The following is a 20,059-nucleotide window of genomic DNA, read 5'->3' on the forward strand; positions in this document are numbered from 1 at the left end:
TCTCTCTTTCTCTCTTTCTCTCTCTCTTTCTCTCTTTCTCTGATAGGGAAAAAAATGTTGAGCGATGTAAACGTCGTAACATACATGATTACCGAGTTATTTGTTATTTAACATACAACTATTAGACTTATGTCTTTGTCAGCTTCCTGAATGAATAGTAGTACAAGCATAGCATTGATATAAATTATATAAAAAGAAAAATAGGAGTAAATAATTTAGTTATTAAGATCTTTGTCTGTATTAGTAAGCATATATAATTATATCTTGTGATTTTTGGGAAAGTATTAATATAATAGATAGTACTGAACACTTCTAAATGTTCTGATGTATATATATATATTCTTGTAATTTGAGTTACGTACAAGTCACATATAATTACATTGAACATTAAACATAATTTTCTATATATTATTGTTTAGGCAATATTTGCCTAAAATATGCAATCAGTCAGTCTTACGTGTACGAGAATTTACAAAGTAAATCAACGTTTTTATATTGTTCACAAAAGTAGCATTTAACAATATCTTTATTTAAGGCATTTAAAATAATACAAAGAAGAAGAAAAAGTTGTTCTAAAAAAACACTAATACACAGTTCCTGCTCTACTTTAGATTATTTTATTCTCGTGAACTCTTTTTATTATATTATGTATTTAATATAGAGATGTTGACTGAATTTATTTATTTATTTTTCTTATTTTTTTTCGACTAATATATTCTAACAATCTATAGTTTAATATTTAATTTAATATTAATTTCTTGCATGCCGCCTGACAAGAATAATCTTTTTCATCTCAGGCTTAAATATCATGCAAGGAGTGTTCGTATAAATACCATTAATTTATAAACATTTGCATTTTTTGCTACTCGATTCTGTGTCGATCTAAACAAAATATTGAATGTAATAACATGTACTAGAATAATAACATACTTTTCATGCAAATAATTACATTTAATGAAAAAACTTATGCTATATTTCTTTCTATTATCGTGTCTCTCTCTATCTCTCTCTCTTTCTTTCTCTCTATCTCTCTTTCTTTCTCTCTCTTTCTCGCTCTTTCTCTCTCTCGCTCACTTACTCTATCTATCCATCCATTTTTCATTCTTTGTTATAACAAACTTCTTTAAGTTGCATTAATAACAAGCTTTTTCCTAGAATTCCGGTAAAAGTTGCCCGTGAGCTTACGTCAGAATTTTTGGTATCAATTTCAATTTGTACACGATATTTATATTTCCAATTAGAATTTTACTATTATTTTGTATTAAACGTTTAGATAATATTTAGAGGATATTTTTGGTAATATAAAATAATCATTATATGCAATTATTAACATAATAATGTAATGAAATTATGTTAATTAGTAATTTATAATTAATGTAACTCGGTAATTATTTATTTTATTATTGTTTATATATGCAGAGTATCCCATTTAAATCGATCCACTTAAATATCTTTGAAACTGTTGATGGTAGAAAAAAAAAGTGTTAAACAAAAGTTGAATGGTTTAATTTTAGTTTAAAGCTTTTTAAATGAGATGCGAAAAGATTCAAGCGACGCTATGACGCTCTTTTTATTTCATGTCGAGAAAAGCCAAGCAGCGCAATAGCGCTTTTCTTAATCAATGTTAAAAAGAAAAATATCTCATCTAATTTGTGTATAATATAAAAAAGGAGTTCATCTCTTTCTTTCTCTATCTTTCTCTCTCTCTCTTTTTAATATATTTTGAAAAACTCTAATGTTTTAAATGCTAAATGTTATTTTCAATTATACATTGTTTATTCTCCAAATATATTTTTCATATTTTTAATTTGTAATATTATTTTAATAAAATACTATTATATATATAATAGGTAACAACGAAATACAACATGTATTATTTAGATTATATAGAAGAAAAATGAAATGAATTAAAACAAAATGCGCTGTGTTTTTTCGACATGAAATTTGAAGAGCGCGAAAGCGACGCGTAGAATTCAAACGCGGTTAAAGATAAAAATAATTTGTTTGATTCCTCTGTGATACACATTCATATCGGGATTATAAAAAAAAATAGTAGAAAACTAGAGATTTCATTTGTTTGTTTGGCTTTTTTTTGTTTTATATATTTTTGTTTAAGTTGTATACTTTTTATTTTAATTTTTTCATAGATGTACGGGTTCCGTACGACATACAATGTACATATATGAATATGTTTTTTAAATCCTCTGTCCTTAAAAATATTTATTTACATTCTGTGCCATTAAATATGTCTATAGTAAGTCTATAGTAAGTATGTAAGTACAACTATATGAAATAAAATAAAGATAAATTAATTTCTTTCTTATAAAATATTATAGAATAATTTTTAAATATCGTAATATACTTACTTTTTAATTACATATTTAATAGCACAAAAAGATATTGATTAACGATGATCATCTAAACGATAATAACTAGACATTATCCTATTTCACTGACAATGAAAATTTGTTATTAAAATTTCTTTCAACAAACGTTAATATAGCAATTATTATACTTTTTTTGTAAATACGATCTTTTATATTTCACGTTCGTTTTATTGAATGTGAAAATATAATTATGCTGATGTATGTAACCGATGTATAATGTTAAATAATTAATAAGAATTTCAAGTAAATTCTTGATGTATTTAATACTTTATGGGGCAGCTGGGAACAGTGACAGGAGAAGTTAGTCCGGGACCAGTACCACTGCATACACGCGTCGCCCTGCCAGGTTTGATCGGCAGACATTTATAAAAATTACTTAATATTGAAAATTACTTTAATCTCTCGCTAATGTATATTATTAAATGTGCAACGGACAAAAATATGTTATTTTAATGAATTCATAACACTTAAACAAAAGAAAGTTTTAAAGTTCTCTATTGCCAAAACGAAAACACTGCTTATGTCCGATCCAATTTTTATTGGAAAAGCTTCTATAAAAACTATTTCCTAAAACAATATTTCATTTTAAAATGGAAAAGAAGAAAAGACAACAAATTTCGTTTAGAATATAATTGTAAAAAATAAAAGAAAAAGAAGAAAGAAAGAAAGAAAGAAAGAAAGAAAGTGTCATGAATGTAACTCCTAATATATCATTTGTATATCGATTCATTTTCATTATTCGGTGGAGGTCCTGGTGGTCAACTTTTTATTATTATGTAAAGATCTTTTCCATATATGTAACAATAAATTACATAAATTGTCTTTTATCTGTCTAATGGATAAACATTTAAATGTGTTTAGATGTGAAATAAAATTAAAACATTTTGTTTTACAAAATTACCAATAGATTTTGCTGTTATGAACAATCATTATTTTATATCAAGTGCAGGGCTTACTTTATCTAACGAGATGCACAGTAAAAATACCTCTTATATAATAATTTTTTATTATATATGATACATTTTATACATATAAGATTATTACAGATAAATTCGTTCTGTGATTTTAAGTGATAATATTAAAAAAAGAAAAGCATTAGTTCAAAGTGTAGGTATATCATTTGTAAAATGTATCAATTTTTAATCTGTGTATGTGAGTTAATACATTACAGTTGCAAATATTATTAGTAATATTTCAACTATGGTGAGTGAATATATTTAATATATATATATTAAATAGAAAGTATATATATATATATATTAAATAGAAAGTACATTCAACTGGAAATGAATGCAATGGAAATTCTGACACACGATATAGATATAACAATTAACTTTGTTCTTTGCATATAGATTATAGAACTTATTATAGTTGAATTTTCTTGTTTTCTTTTTTAAAAAGAAAAAAGGCTATCCATTATCGACATAAGTTTAAGTATAAGACTTCTAAAATGACAAATAGAAATACATAAATTGTTAATTTTTGATGTTGGCTGTGAACATTTATACATAGTTTAAATTCTAGATGCAAATTTCTTGAGAATATTGGAATAATATTTAATTAATATTTTTTTTTTTATAAACAATTTTCAATTTCTTATGTAGAAAGTTATTTTAATATACATTACATGAGCCAATGGTCAATATGCCCTTACCGCATTGTACTTTTTGTCTTGTTTATAAATATAATTTGGCATGCAATTGTCATTATAAAAATATATAGAAATAATAATGTTGTGATACCATGTACTTCATTATGTAATGTTTAATAAAATGTTTGTAAAAATAAATAAGATTGTAAACGATTTGTGTGGTTAAATTTAATCGTTGAATTAAATGTTTTCAATTTTAATTGTAGAATCATTCAATCACTTGACTATCAACAATCTGCCTCATTTTATCTGTAACAGAAAACATTGGACCATGTCCAGGTATTATAAAATCAGCAAGATTAATAATACGTGAGCGCATGTAAGATTGAACTTTTTGTAACTCTTTTTGACCGAGACTTTTCCAAATTAATGGATTTACAATGTCCTCTTCCTTTTCAAACAGATCACCTGAAAAACATCTTTATTGTCAGAATGAAATCCTATATGAATATTAAAACCATAATAATTATGAAAGAAAAACCTGTAATAGCGACACAACTAGATTGACCATTAATATTAGTTTGAACTAATACAGTAATATCTTCTGATGTATGGCCTGGTGTTGCAAGAACTTTAACACCATCGCATAGAATATATTCTTCTATAAATGAAATAGTATTAATATATAATCACACAAACGAAAGTTAGATTTTCTCTTTATTCAAGACGTACCATTTTTAAGATTCTCTTCGTAAAACAAATCACCGTGCTGTACAGAATGACCTACAATATGCTCTGCATTGGTAAATAAATTATTATTTCCAATATGATCGGGGTGACTGTGTGTACATACAACATAATCAATTTCTGCTGGTGTTACATTCTCACGACTAAGAGCTAAAATCACGCGTTGATCGATTTGTTTGGTTTCTTTTCTTTCTTTCTTTCTTTCTTTCTTTTTATTTCAAATATATTTATAACTAGGATTAATTAGCTCTCCATGATAGATACCTTCCAAAATTTTTTTCTGATCCCAAGCAGTCATAGTATCGACAATAATTAATTTTGGTCCTTTTATTAAAGTGCACGAACAATTAGCGCACATTATTCTATCATCCATTTGTTCGGAGTATCCATTAGACAAAACTTTGACTTCGCACATTGTCTTCCAATTATTCTTATTATTGAAATAATACAAACGCGTATAAGGAAAATAATTTTTTCGATACTACAAATAATTCTTTTTACATTACAGTTGAAATAAATAATTACTAAAAGAAAATTCCAAAGTATACGAATTAAATATCACGATGAAGAGGTTAAGTCAAACTTAATGCTTCAATGACCTGTATATATAAACACGGACGCACTTTGAACGATATAGGACTTGAAAATAAATCCAAATTCGATTACAATAATGAAATTGGTAATTATTGTTGTTTATTATTTTATATGTAATATTTTCTTGGATTATATGTAAATAACTATCTCGGAAGGAAATTATTTATTACTTTTTTATTTATTTTTATCTATCTATCTACGTATCTATATATATATATATATATATATATATATATACACACACAATATATACAATATATAGATATATATATATATATAGATATACATGCATATATATTCCATACGTATATTGAAATTGCTGTTCTTTTTGTAATTATGTTTATATTATGTTTGCATAGTATTGTTTATCAAATGAACCAACAAAGCCATGCCTTGTTCTAAGTTTCAAAGGGATCACTTTGATGCTGGATTGTGGATTAAGTATGCAATCTATTTTACATTTCATGCCATTACCCATGGTTCCAAGTGCAAAATTCAATTCCTTACCTAATTGGCTTCCACGAGATAATCATCAAGACTGGCAAATTGAAGGGGTTGGTTTAAATGTTAAATAAATATATAAATGTTAAAATATATATATAAATATGTTAAGAAATTAAATAAAAACATATACGATTTCAGGAACTAAAAGAATGTTGTGGAAGAGTATTCGTTGATTCAACGCCAGAATTTTCTCCTCCTCTTGAAAAAATAGTAGATTTTTCCGAAATCGATGCTATTCTAATATCAAACTATACTTGCATGCTTGCATTACCATTTGTAACAGAAGGTACTGGTTTTAAAGGGGTAATTTATGCTACTGAACCAACATTACAAATTGGAAGATTTTTTATGGAAGAATTAGTAGAATTTATAGAACAGACACCTAGAGCAACTTTGGCTAAGCATTGGAAAGAATTATTACATATATTACCACCTCCCTTGGCCGATGCTCTTAAACCAAAATCCTGGAGGCATATATATGGTTTGTCAGCTATAAATTCTGCTTTGTCAAACATTCAATTGGTTGGATATGATCAGAAATTGGTAATGTCGGAATCTTAGAAACGAAATCTTACATGATATAGTAATAAAATGATACAACAATGAAATATTTTTTCTAGAATATATACGGCGCATTGACAGTTACACCAATAAGTTCTGGATATTGTCTAGGTAGTAGTAATTGGTTGATATCATGCGATCACGAAAAAGTTGCATTTGTAAGCGGTTCGTCGACATTAACGACTCATCCAAGACCTATGGAACAAGCTACATTGAAGCATGCTAACATGTTAATATTGACAGGTTTAACTCAAACGCCGACTGCTAATCCGGACACGATGCTCGGCGAATTGTGTATGACTGTTGGTAAGTATAAGGCATAATAATAACTTGTTTATGTACATTTATTTATGTAATACTTCTTTTAGCTATGACACTCAGATCAGGTGGCTGTGTTTTGATACCATGTTATCCTTCGGGTGTGGTATATGATTTATTTGAGTGCCTCAGTACTCATTTGGATAAGTCTGGATTCTCTCAAGTTCCTCTTTTTTTTATCTCCCCTGTAGCAGAAACTTCCTTAGCCTACTCAAATATTTTGGCCGAATGGTACGTATTAACATTCAATAGCATTTATCATTCATATTCATTATTTATTATTAATTTCATTAATTTTATCATTTCAGGCTTTCAACAAATAAGCAAAATAAAGTCTACCTTCCGGAAGAACCTTTCCCTCATGCATTTCTTGTTAAAAATGCGAGACTCAAACATTACACTTCTACCTATGCGGAAGGATTTAGTTCGGATTACAGGCAACCTTGTGTTATATTTTGCGGTCATCCTAGTTTAAGATTTGGAGATGCTGTACACTTTGTTCAATTGTGGGGTAGTAATCCACAACATACGATTATTTTCACAGGTATATATCAATGATATAAGTAATAGTAATAGAAATTAAAATGACTATATCTCAACAGGAAATATTTGTCTTTTCTATTCCAGAGCCTGACTTCTCTTATTTAGATGCGCTTGCACCATTTCAACCATTGGCAATGAAAGTAGTTCATTGTCCAATAGATACGTCTCTTAATTTTACCCAAGCTAATAAATTAATTAGAGATTTGAAACCAGAAACTTTAGTTATTCCTGAATGCTATACTCAACCGCCAATAACTGCGATACATAGGACAGATCTTGTTATTGAACCTGTTGGAGTAAGACACACTTAAATCAATTTTTGCTTTCTTCATTTTATATCTATTTATTACAAAAATTATTTTTAATGAATGATTTATTCAAGGAAAAGCCATTAATTACTTTCAAACGGAGTGAAGTTATAAAATTACCCTTAAAACGTAAGAAAGGGCGCGTGTTTATCGAACCTGAACTGGCTGGAAATATTGTTTTAAATGAGATTAGACCAGGATTAAGTCTCGCGTCGGTTACTGGTGAATTAGAAGTGAAAGATAATGTATATACGATAAAGGTACCGAAAAACAAACACATACAAATATTAATATATATATATATATATATATATAAAATAATAAATAAAAGTCTGTTAACGAGAAATATATTATTTGCACAGAACATAGAAGATAGATCTAATTGTAAACGTAAAGGATCACCAGCACCAATAAAAGAAGAAATTCTTAAGGAAAGAAAGCACGAATATGGTGTATTGGATCCTCAAGAATTGATTTTAAAACTTAATCAAGAAGGAATCTTAGGTGCTAAATTACAACATAGTCCGACCTCTACTAGTATTCATTTGGTAGGATCATCATAATGTCTCTTATTATCAATATTCAATTTACCTCTTGATTAAAGTCCTTTTGTAATTATTTTTTTAGCAAGACGAGGATACTTTAATTCAGATAGGAGATAACTCAACTCATATCTTTTGCAACGGTGACCAAAAAATCAGGAGAAGATTAAGAGCCATTATAATGAAGTGCTTAAAACAATTTTGAACATTCGTACAAAATAAAATAAATGAAAGTAATATAATAACATTTGATTATTTTATATACCAATGTATATATTGTTTTATTTATTTCTATTTTCATCGGCTCATTAGTAAATTGATATAATATTAAGTAAAACGGATATTTTTTTCACGTTAATTATCAAAATACACTTATAAATGTAAGACAGTACATACCATTGTTGCTAATGTAAATTAGAAAATGGCAGTATCATATGGTAATTTTGATTACGATTGGATAATTTAAGATATCTTAAATCTCATTTTTTTCTTCATAAATTACATTACAAGTACTATCTTTAATGTATTTGTTACATTTCACAGGCTGATTGAATAGACTGTCAGAACAAAAAGTCTATTTAATTAACTAAATGATAACAGAAAGAAAATCACTTGGTAAAAGCATGAAAATTAATACAGTTAATTACTAAAGGTAATTAATATATGGATACATGATAATGCAGAAATATAACTGTCTACAATTAAATGATATATAGAGACAAACTAATTTACGAATATTGGTAATACGAAGGTCAGTATCAACGCAATTAGCTGTCTACGTGTTCGTACAAGGTATTGACTGTTGTTCTCGATCATCCCTTTCTTGTCTTTACCTTTCTTTTCGTTTTTGTTTTGTTTCGTCGCCTAGTAACGCTTGACTTTCTCATCCGACAGATGCACAATGAATTAATATCGTTGGTAACATATTTATATGTATAGAAAAATTATATAATATGTTTAAGAGTACGCGATAAACCCATAAATCAATTGTTTCAATATTTTCATTACACTTTAGCAGAATTGCCGTTAAATTATTTTTTCTTTTCAACAATATTCTTTCTATTAAATCTATGCACAATTCAAACATAATACTTATTATTAAGCGAAGACAGATCAAAATAAAAAGCTTTCGCTTTATTATTTGATATTATTAAGAGATTGAAAATAAATGTTTGCGCCAGGGTTACGTGTAGAACAAATTAATCTTTCTAATACTTATCAAAGACAATTATATGATCTTAAAAATATACATAGAATTCAGTTAAAATCAATATATATGCATTAGTAATATTATTTTTATAAAAGTAAAGTGTAAGAAAATTTTGTCGTTAATATACAAATGTCTTAAATCTTAAAATCGTTACTTTTGCTACAAGTAGTTTGAAGGCTTCTTGTTGGGAAATGATTTTTTTAAATGATGTATATTTTATAGATAGAAAAAAAAGATCTATAATCTTATAATACTAAATAATGACTTAGTTATTTTCCTAAGATGTAATGTTTCATATTTTAATAATTACTTTGACGATATTTTACTACCGAAATACAGTAATTCGTATCTGTGATTTAAATGTTTATACGTTTGAAATTTCTTTGTTAGGAATAAACAAACATTACATATTCAATTAACATTCAAAGTGAAGCAAGTTCTTGCCTACTTTGCTGTAGCCATACCAATTGCGAGGCCTACTGTAAAAGAAGCTAAGAAGAAATGGAATTCTGTGGGTTTGAAAGATGACGAATCACCAGTTATAGAGTGATACCAGCGTCTTGTACGAGATTCTCCATTTTTTAATAGTTGTTCTGCTTTATCTAATTTTTTATCAACGTATCTCTCGACCTGAAACAAGAAATATCTTTATTGCCCTTATACGTTTCTACCAATTTATGATTTTAGGATGTATCAATATTTTTTGGCAACGCATTGACACTTCATTTTATTTTCTATAGAATTAAAAAATTATATTTATATAATTATAATTAGACAGTAAAATAAAACGGTTATTGTATTACACTTTTTATTTAAATGCCGAAATATACTTATGTGTATAATATTATATACATATATATATAATATATATTTATATATATGTATATATATAAATTTTGTTGTTAAACCACATCATTTACCGAACGAGCGCGACTTTATTTTCCAAAACTATACTATGCTAAAACATTTTTACAACTTGTATTATAAAAATGATATTTAAGAAAAAGAAGAATATAGAAAGGGAAGAAAAACAAACAAGAAAAAAAATGCCCTCGAATCACAGCATTGCTTATAGAAATTCGAATATACAAGATTTATATCTTCATAAAAAATTTGGATATTATTTATAGATTCACGATGCAAGGCCAATAATGAAACCACCAAGGAAACTTGTTGTCACATAAGAATTCTTCCTGCACCATGCCCCTACCTATAAGAATACAAAATATACATTTTATTTATAAATTAATGAAGAAAAGCATTCCTAAATAGTCTGATCATTTATATATATATATATATATATATTTTTTTTTTTTTAATTTACCTTATCTATGAACCTAGGACCCTCCCCAGTCATTTTCTCTTCTACTTTGTCCGTAAGTTTCTCAGCTTTCTTTTGAATTTTGTCCCAATTAACTTTGATATATCCTTGATGTGCAGCTATTTGTAAAATAATGATACCGCCGCCGACAGCAAAAGCTGCAACTTTTCCGACTTTCATAGTAAGGAAACCAGTCATCCTAAATGCGAGAAAAACGGAATTTACTATTTAAATAAGAATAATTACATGCGGTATATATTTCCTTACCATCCAGACGTCGTACCAATTATAATCTGTTTGGTAGCTGAAGTTTTACCTACGTCTCCTAAGACTTTGTCTAAAAAGCTTTTGGCTTCCTTTGAAACATCTAACGTACATATTTCTTTACTGGTGCCTTCCTTACTACTTTTATCCCCAGGAAGATTCATTTTAGCACTATAAATATCGTATAGATTATTAGAACAATGCTTGGCTTACGATAAATAAAAATTTCAAATAAACAAACGCAATAATGCGGAAATAAATCGTGAAATCATCTTTCATACATATGTATGTATGAAAATCGATTTTGAATAAAACAATTTGAATTTCTCTCATGCATTATTTATATAGCTTTTGTTTATACTATTTTTAACTCGATTAGATGAAAAACAATGACAGAATAAAGAAATATATATCAATGACGGAGTTATAGACATATATAGTAATAGAATAAAGCTTCGATGTTACACCTCTTAAGATGAAACAAAGAAATGACAAACTATGTTCCAAATATTATATTTCATTCTAATTAAATACGTTGTAAGAGTGAGAACAAAGCAGAGCAAATATTATTTATACCGTTTGTATAATTTTCTTGCTCCCGACGTAATTGAATTTTTCGACAATTTGGGCATAACACAAATATTTAGAGTAGATTTTCAAATTGTTATGTAATGTGTAATAATGACAACAATCGATTATTTTTAATAATATTTTTCATTTAGTTTAATTACACGTTTAGCTCACCTAATCGTCGAATAAAAGATAATAATATAATAATCGATCGATTGATATCAGATGCGCGAACTGACAGCGTTAGAATGAGACTTTAACCGAATATCGAGGAGGGTTTTAAACGCGAAAGAACATATTTAGTTGATACGTTGCGATAATGTATTAACTATAATACCGTCCGGTTAAAAGCGCGGGAAATTTAAACGATGTATAACTTGATCTTTAATAATGTTATTATATCTTATCTTTAATTTATAAGAAATATATTACAAGAGAATAAAGTAGAAATAGAAGATAGGATAAAATAATAAACAAAGATATTTCTGGTAAAGAAAAATGATAGAATAGAAACATTAAGTATCATATCTATTTGAGTAGGAGCCAATGAACGCCGTGGAAGTAGCTACATATCTGGCGCAACGGAGAGATTCACTAGATTAAAAACGATCCCGTGTTTAAGACAGTCTTACGTCGCGAGATTTGTCGTTCTTTTGTAACCTCTTTGGTGCGTCGAAAAAGAAACACACAAAAAGAGATTAAATAAATAAATAAATGGAAACAAGAGGAGAAAAGGAAGAAAAATAGAAATACATTCGCTCCGAGAGAAGAAAGACAAAATAACATTCCTTTTGATACAAATTGGTTAAACGATCTTATCAACGTTGGACGTTGATCGTTCAGCTTGGATTTTCATGAAAAAATGTCTTCGAACGATCTTCTTTAACGTGTGTGCGGTGTTTTCGTTGATCTAACAAGTGTGCACAAAAATGGCCCAGGAAACGGACGATATCAACTTGACTCCTCAAGAATTACAGATATTATCTGAATTAGACAGGTGATTCGACAATTAATGTTCATAATCAAGAAAAGTGATTAATCTTATACGTCAATATTTAGTTGTACTTTCTCTCTCTATATATATATATATACTTGGATTAGATCTCTTTAACAAAATCATAATCTAACCTTAAAGTTTGGCTATCTGACAGAAAACAAGCGGGTGATTCCTCCCCTGTCCCTCTTTCTCTTTTCAATTCGGGTTTCCCTATTTACCAAGCAACCTACTAACATCCTTTTTACCTTACTATGCGCTCTTTCTTTCTCTCTCATTTCTACTAAAATACATTACATTACAACTTGTTAATCCTGAAGTAATCTTAAAGTACATAATTAATTTAGAATTAAAAAGCTCACATTTCGTTTGGTTCGATTCGAAGAAAATCTATGCATCTAACGTTGGTATCTGAAAAAAGAAACATTAAATGCCAAGTTCGCGCGCTTCTTCGTTTATCTTACAGTGGATACGATCTAAGCGAGAAGTAACATTATTTGTTTTATTTATTGTGGCATTCCTTTTCGATCGTTTATCATTGGATCTATTGAATTCGCGCGTAAAAGTTTAGTTTTCGAATGAATTATTGTTGTTCAACACGTTTTATCCGGCAAACAATAAATACATAATTCTATATTTAAATAAGTTCATCCAAGTGCATTTATATTAAAAGAGAAAAAATGGAAAAAAGTTAACTTTGGATTTGTGGTAAATACTCTTAATGAGCTTTTTGTAATATTTTTATATAGATATTGTTTAAATAAATTCAAAATTACAATGACATATTTGTAACAAATGCATACAAATTATACATGTTTTTTAATCATCTATATTTTCTACCAGTTTTCATGAAACTATTCTTGATTTTACTGCTACTTTGCGGATTTGTTGGTTTTAGTTTTTTTTTTTCTACCTTTTTCCTTTTCTTCTTTTCTTTATTATACTTCATTATTTCTTCTATTAACTATAACAAAATCTTTTTTCTTTCTTTATATGCACAGTCGACAATTTGGATTTCTTAAACTGAATGCACCAGAGCAGACAAAGAGAAAAGCTTTGGTAGTGCGTGCAATTAAGTACCTAGAAAGAATGTTGGTCCAAGCGCAATCTGAAAAGCAACGTAGGAAAGCGGATAGTATTAAATTAAATTCGGAGGAGACAAAGGACGATGAAGAAGACAATGGAATTAGTATTGATCCAAAGACTTATTGTAAATTAGGTCATTTTCATTTGCTATTGGAAGATTATTCTAAAGGTTTGTCTATTTTTTTCTTATTAATTTATAATTATAAACGTTACATGAGAGATATTTTATAGTCAAATTTTATATATTTTTACAGCCATGTCAGCATATCAGAAATTTTATTCGTTAAAAGGCGACTACTGGAAAGATGCTTCGTTTCTTTATGGACTAGGACTCGTTTATTTTCATTTTAATACCTTTCAGGGGTAAGTCTTTGGTCTTTTTCCTGTATATGATTAATACGAATCTTATGCATGTCTCTTTAACATTGAAATTTTCATCTTTGAGTGGATAAGGGGTAGGCATTTGTATAGATGGAAATAGCACTGTCGAAAAATGTAGTCTCTTGCTAAAGTTGCTTACCTTGAAAAGCAGGGGGCATCGGCCCTTCGATGATGTATACGCAAAGGTCATCGTTCCTTGCACCCTATTTACTATTTTTTTTATTTCTAACGGTCGATAACAAAAATATACATGTATATTTTACCGACAAATTTATTTATCCAATAATCGCGTTGGTAATTAATAGTTTTCTTCTTTACCGACCGTGATCATTTGACAAAGTCATGCAGAAAAAAATAAATAAGTACTCTTAATTGTACATTAATTGCATATTTAAAATCTATAATTGCACACTTTATTAATTAATTATTTAAAATCTCGGTCGGTAAGATAATGGTAGAGCACTACTATTACCGATATCGGCTTAGCAATGTTACTAGAATTTCAAAATATTTTAAACTTTCTTATTTCCTAGTAACTTTTAATAACAAGTAGTGTACACAAAGTGAATGTGTAATTAAATTCTATATACATTTAATAACAAACAACAATTAGAAATCTAATATAGATATTTTGTTTTAATTATTAATTAAAGGTGTTTACTCGTTAAGAACGATTGTCTTGGAACAGGTACAGGGAAAAAGACTTACTAGATGAAAAAAAAAAAAACCGATATCATATTGGAGCTAGAAAGATCGGAGAAATACGGACAAACAAAAAGTGAGCAATTAATAAGAGTATTATTCATTTTATTTTATTCATTTTTTTTTCTGCTGTTCAGGTTTTATGCCAACTTTTTTGCCGTAAGTCATATCGATAGTATAAACTTGTAGGAATTCTAACTTATCAACAGTATAAAATAATATTTCGACAGATGTCGGTACCGCGATTTTGTCAGAAAATTCTAAACTAACGGTGGCTTACGTGCCAAACGATGTCGGATGTATGGCGCCCAGCTAGTGGCGCGGGGTGACGAATAATAGGAACAGGACGTCCATACATATATGTATATATGTATATTTATATGGATACCTTCTCCACGACTCTAATGAACACTGAAAAAAACATATCTCCTCGCACCTCGCGTGCAATCTCATACGCAAAGTCGATATTGCGTTATGGGGGCAATGTCTTTCACGATTATTTCTCTTTATTATTCCGAATATTTCTATTCTTTTTTCATTATTTACCTTTGAAGATATTTATTTACATGTATTAAACAATTAATGCTATATTTATTTGCATTTCACGCTTTTTTTTTTTTTTTTTTTGAATTTCTTTCCTTTCATTTCGCACGGGTATTTAAATTTTATATATCCCTGGATAGAGATTAATATTTCATTCACAAAAGGATGATATATTGATTGGTGGAGATATTTTAAACGCAAATATTTCTTCCATTCGAGATATACAGTTATTAGTTTTTAAATACGAACAAAAAAGAAAATAGAAAATTTACAAAATAAAATGAAAGATCGATACGAAGGAAACACTCGCTTATTGCCTTTAAATCGCATTTAAATCCCATTTAAATACGGTTAATGTTTACCAATCTCTATTGTAAATTGCAATTCATGTCAATTAATCTCCTTAATGTATATTATTAACGTTATATACTTGCTCGTACGGGAACTACGATACGTACTTAAATAACTTGCTGCACGTCATTTCCAAATTTGCAATGTGGGTCGTCTTTACGTATGTATGGAAATTACTCATCAATTTTATCCTGTAATAATAATATAGTTTATGCAAATTTAATTGTCATTTCAATTGTCGTGCAAAAAGTTCAAATAATTATTTAATGCATACAATATGAGACGAATGGAAAATTATTACATTAGTCTTTATTAACGCCATTTTTTGTTCTCTTTGTTGTTATCGTTGAAGAGAGACACATCATTATTTCATATATTATCATTAATGTTTTCCCGCGTCAAAGTTGTATCACTTAGTCAATATGTATTTGTATTTTATATTTAAAACAAGGTTCATGTGCGTTTGCGTATATATATTTTGTATTATATCATGTGTGCGAATTTCAATTCATTTAGAACGGATTGTTTTCAATTACGATTCTTTAGTTAAAAGTCGTTTTTTTTTTTTTTTTTTTTTTTCATAATTTCTTACAATTAGATTTATCTTTTGATTTCTGGTTGTCAAAGATATCAATCGTAAGAATGGAATCATTTTAATCCTATACACATTCCCTATAGATTCCGTATAGAAATATTTAGACTTTGCTGCTAACTTTTTTTTTTTTCTTTTATATATTTTCTTTCCTTCTTTTCCCTTCTCATTTCTTCCCTTTTCCCATTCTCGCTTTCGTTCGGAATGAAAAAGCGTAGCAAGCCGTAAATAGGACTGCACGAAATCGTTACCGAGAATAAGGGAAACTGAAACGGGTCGCTCGATATTTCTATAGCTTGCTTCTGCCATCCTTGCTTTTACTCGCAATCACATTCTTTTTACTTCTAATTGTTTTCAAAATAACGAGAAATAATTTTATAAAAACACAGATGTCTTTCTACGTATAATTTATGTATTGTAATTTACATATATATATATATATATATACGCATGCATAATTTGGCAAACATATTTTTTTATTTATTAATTCGTTTTCTTTTTATCCAACCTTATCCATAAATTTAACAATTTGGCTAACGTTGTTGTTTTTTCGATTAATTTATTCGCCATTTTGTTATCTCATTAGTTCTCTTATTATTATTATTATTATTATTATTATATTGTTATTATTATTGTTATTTTATGTATATACGTTATTATTGAGTTGTATAAAATTATTCGCCATATGCATACGACGTATGTACATATGTAGATGATACGCGAATGTCCGCCATGAAGGAGCGTCGCTAGGTCACGCGCTGAACATAGAGATGCGTTGGGAGAAATCGATTTTACAGCTTTCTATCCCTATCCCTCTTGTGTATTTTCTCTCTCTCTCTCTCTCTCTCTATTTCTCGTCTTACACACGTGTTTCTTGCGCAATATGTGTATCATACATACGCGTTTCCCGCACGTGCATTCATTCTACAAAGGATTAGAATTCTAGTGGCTGCCATTTTGGGAAACAAAGGGTTTTGACCGGTTCGCTATTTTTTCATCATTTCCATTACATTTTTTTCCAAATAATTTTCTAATACATTTTCAATTATTTATAAATCAAGATATATTCATATTATATAAATTGTTATGTAACTTAAATCAATTTCAATGTTAATTAGATTATACTGACAAGTTTTAAATTGTAATACGCGACAATGTAGCATTTAAAAGTTAAAATTATTAAACAAATTGAAATATTTTCTTATTTCGCTAGAACTCGAAAGAGGATCGATCAAACGCTCGGACAATAGAAAAATAAAGTTTCTTTATTTCCTTGTGTTATGTTTCTAGGAAACGTTTGCCCGCAATAAAATATTTCATAGGATTCGCGATTAAAATACTTAGATGAGTTTACTTGGATGACTAGTAAATCTCATAAATAATAGAATCCATAATGATGTGATATGGGTAAAAGTTTTCTTCTTTTGAATTAGTAAAATTATAAACGTGTTTCATACTTGTGTGTGTGTATATATATACATACATATTTCTCTTTTATTCTTTCCCTATAGTTGGTGCAATATGCTTCTCGACCAACTGCACACGGCGTTGCACTTGGCGCACACTTTGAAGCAGAGTTGCATGCAAGCTCTGACCCAGATTATACGATCGATGTTCTTTGCCCTAGATACGCCTTCAGAGATTCGTATTTTTTTATACGTTGCTCCGGAACAATTATTTTCATTCATATACACAAACTCACGTACAATTTTTATTTCGTATTTCGTAATCATACCAAAGATATTCTTTATCACCAAATATAATTTTTCTATTAGCATTCTTATTTTTCTAAAATTAAAACAATTCATTTATTGTACAAATTCGATTTAATTATATAAATTGTGCAATTAACTGTTATACCAGTTTTGTTAACTTCTTACAGTTATAAAGTTAAGCAACTTAATTGATATAATCAACGACTCATAAAAAGAAATGAAGAAAACGTACTTTGATATACTATCTACATATTATACGTAGATACAGGCTAGGATAAGAGTTTTTTTTTTTTCAGTAACGATAGCATTATTGCTGTCATCATTGGTAGCAAAATGTATATATATGCGTTTTTGCCTATCAGAGAGAGAGGTGAAGGAGGGGGGGGGTAGAGAAAGAGAGAAAGAGAGACAAGTTGCAACGAGGACGATAACGTCCCCCGGCGGGGGGGTGGTAATGGTGGTGGTAGAATCGCCTCGGTATTACTTCGCGGATCGTTCGGCGAGGTCATGGTCAGCTGGCGTGCTGAAACCGAGAGTCAACAAACTCTGATGTGAGTAAGAGAACGAACGAACGAACCGAATCGTGCGATCGGATTTTCAAACGTTCACCTAAAGAATAAACGAACGAATTTTTCAGCTGACCGATCATTGATCATCTTACCCGGACATTTAACTTTGTCTAACAGCTAATACAACCTCATTTTAACCCATTGTCAATTGGTACTTTGCGTGCTTGTGTTTGGTCGCTGAAAATTATTATTTTTATTTTACTCTTGCGGTGTGTCTACTGCTAAAAATAATTCAGGATCGTTATTAATAGCCTTTCGTTTTCTCTCTCTCTCTCTCTCTCTGTCTATTTCTTTCTCTTTCCTTCTTCTCTTTCCACTCTCTTCCTCCTCTGGTATGATGTGATTGTTGTGTGGCAGGTGCAGTATTCACAATCGAGGAACGGCTTTTATTCTCAACCGTTCGCTCAGAAGATTCTCGTTTCTACTCGGTTCATGTCCTCTATACTTTGTATATTATTTATGGTTGAGTGTGCGTTCCCATATACATACACCTCTGGTTAGAAGAAGCGCGCGCGCCTTTCGTAGCGCGCACGTGTTTCACCTTCTTCTTTTCTCTCTCTCTCTCTCTCTCTCGTATTTATTTATTTCTTTTTTGTATAAGCCAAATATACAAAATATATATATATATAATTTAAACTATTTAATAAAAAGAAAATTTTGTTCGAACGTTAACAAAATGACTTTTGTTAAAAAAGTGACTTTTGTATTTATATATTAATATAATAATATATAAATAAAATTAATTATACGTTATTATTATTATTATTGAAAAATTTCCGTGATTAATTTTCTATGCGATTAAGAAAATTTGTTAGGAAAAATAAAAAGACAGACGAATACAGGCGATAGAAAAAGAAAAATAATACTAAAGCGAGTAACTAACTTATATTTATTTGATATGAACGTTTTTGCGAGCGGGTTTCGTGACGTCGTTGTCGTCATAGTTCGTCATTGGTTGACAGGGAAGACGACGAGGTAGCTTCTAGGAGCAGTTGCGTGAAGCGATGCGCGCGCACTTCAGTCGCGCCTTTCAAGTGTGACGTCATTGGTTAGCGAGGCGACGAATTAACCAATGGAGTGACGCCACGTCATTGACTGCTTATTCCTTCTACTTCGAGTCGTCTCCGTCGTTGTCGTTGTCGTCGTCGGCGTCGGTGTCGGCGTCGGTGTCGGCGGAGGAGGAGACGACGAATCACGTGACGTCATATGCTACACAACGGAGATCCACGCCGCCCGCGCGTTCGAGTTCAACAACCTCGGGCACCCGAGTTCAATACACCGGCGGACTCGAGGAAAGATATACCAGCGGGCGGCCGGCTCTTCTCTTCTCTTCTCTTCTCTTGCGAGTTTACACCAGTGAGTTCCTTCTTTCGCTTCGACCTTATCCCTATACAACACCTCTTCCCTTTCATTACTTCTTCTCTAGCGGGATTCTTTATTGCTAAGAGTCGTTTCCTTTATCTTTATCGTATCTAGAGATCCGATAATATGTTAAGTATTTGATGAAATGTTTATTATTTTCAATGTCCCCGCTCGTCCATTCAAAATGGCTGTTATTTTCAATCAATCAGGTGACTCCAATATATACAAAATAATGATCACGAAATTTGAACTGATGTATTATTACGAATTAACATGAAAATGAACAATTTGGAATCGTCAATAG

The 20,059-nt window shown here is 29.5% G+C and overlaps 5 protein-coding genes across 15 annotated transcripts in view; 3 read left to right on the plus strand and 2 right to left on the minus strand.

The window, feature by feature from the left end:
• Window positions 1–3,040, plus strand: part of LOC106787912 (sodium/hydrogen exchanger 7) — a 10,556-nt gene extending 7,516 nt beyond the window's left edge. For all 5 annotated transcript variants that reach the window (XM_014750677.1, XM_014750681.1, XM_014750682.1 and 2 more), the window contains one exon: window positions 2,667–3,040. In XM_014750677.1, coding sequence (XP_014606163.1) covers window positions 2,667–2,756 — 90 coding nt within the window. In that variant the 3' untranslated portion in view covers window positions 2,757–3,040. The remainder of the gene's footprint in view (window positions 1–2,666) is intronic.
• Window positions 3,041–4,133: 1,093 nt separating this feature from the next.
• Window positions 4,134–5,474, minus strand: LOC106787915 (metallo-beta-lactamase domain-containing protein 1). 2 transcript variants are annotated; one of them, XM_014750685.1, is made up of 4 exons: window positions 4,990–5,474; window positions 4,711–4,875; window positions 4,520–4,639; window positions 4,134–4,446 (listed from the first exon to the last, which is right to left on the minus strand). In XM_014750685.1, the coding sequence occupies exons 1-4, from the start codon at window positions 5,138–5,140 to the stop codon at window positions 4,247–4,249; spliced, it is 636 nt and encodes a 211-aa protein (XP_014606171.1). In that variant the 5' UTR covers window positions 5,141–5,474; the 3' UTR covers window positions 4,134–4,246. The 2 variants fall into 2 exon arrangements, with proteins under 2 accessions (XP_014606171.1, XP_014606172.1); XM_014750686.1 differs by having other exon boundaries at window positions 4,711–4,761; window positions 4,990–5,151.
• Window positions 5,314–8,340, plus strand: LOC106787914 (integrator complex subunit 9). The gene is made up of 10 exons (XM_014750683.1): window positions 5,314–5,404; window positions 5,679–5,873; window positions 5,962–6,366; window positions 6,444–6,690; window positions 6,753–6,933; window positions 7,011–7,246; window positions 7,330–7,541; window positions 7,628–7,813; window positions 7,916–8,101; window positions 8,181–8,340. The coding sequence occupies exons 1-10, from the start codon at window positions 5,396–5,398 to the stop codon at window positions 8,298–8,300; spliced, it is 1,977 nt and encodes a 658-aa protein (XP_014606169.1). The 5' UTR covers window positions 5,314–5,395; the 3' UTR covers window positions 8,301–8,340.
• Window positions 8,341–8,562: 222 nt separating this feature from the next.
• Window positions 8,563–11,778, minus strand: LOC106787916 (FUN14 domain-containing protein 1). Of its 3 annotated transcripts, none has more exons than XM_014750688.1 (4): window positions 11,635–11,778; window positions 10,894–11,061; window positions 10,630–10,825; window positions 8,563–9,935 (listed from the first exon to the last, which is right to left on the minus strand). In XM_014750688.1, exons 2-4 carry the CDS (start codon window positions 11,052–11,054, stop codon window positions 9,750–9,752), a joined length of 543 nt encoding a protein of 180 aa, XP_014606174.1. In that variant the 5' UTR covers window positions 11,055–11,061; window positions 11,635–11,778; the 3' UTR covers window positions 8,563–9,749. The 3 variants fall into 3 exon arrangements, with proteins under 3 accessions (XP_014606174.1, XP_014606173.1, XP_014606175.1); XM_014750687.1 differs by having other exon boundaries at window positions 11,467–11,648; XM_014750689.1 differs by lacking the exon at window positions 8,563–9,935 and adding an exon at window positions 10,221–10,515 and having other exon boundaries at window positions 11,467–11,648.
• A 300-nt stretch (window positions 11,779–12,078) lies between these two features.
• Window positions 12,079–20,059, plus strand: part of LOC106787937 (histone demethylase UTY) — a 41,527-nt gene continuing 33,546 nt past the window's right edge. For all 4 annotated transcript variants that reach the window (XM_014750720.1, XM_014750723.1, XM_014750724.1 and 1 more), the window contains exons 1-3: window positions 12,079–12,457; window positions 13,456–13,709; window positions 13,795–13,903. In XM_014750720.1, the coding sequence (XP_014606206.1) occupies window positions 12,390–12,457; window positions 13,456–13,709; window positions 13,795–13,903 (431 nt within the window). In that variant the 5' untranslated portion in view covers window positions 12,079–12,389. The remainder of the gene's footprint in view (window positions 12,458–13,455; window positions 13,710–13,794; window positions 13,904–20,059) is intronic.

Source organism: Polistes canadensis, unplaced genomic scaffold (genome assembly GCF_001313835.1).
Source record: "Polistes canadensis isolate GaletaPanama2010 unplaced genomic scaffold, ASM131383v1 scaffold_120, whole genome shotgun sequence".
NCBI lineage: Eukaryota > Metazoa > Arthropoda > Insecta > Hymenoptera > Vespidae > Polistes > Polistes canadensis.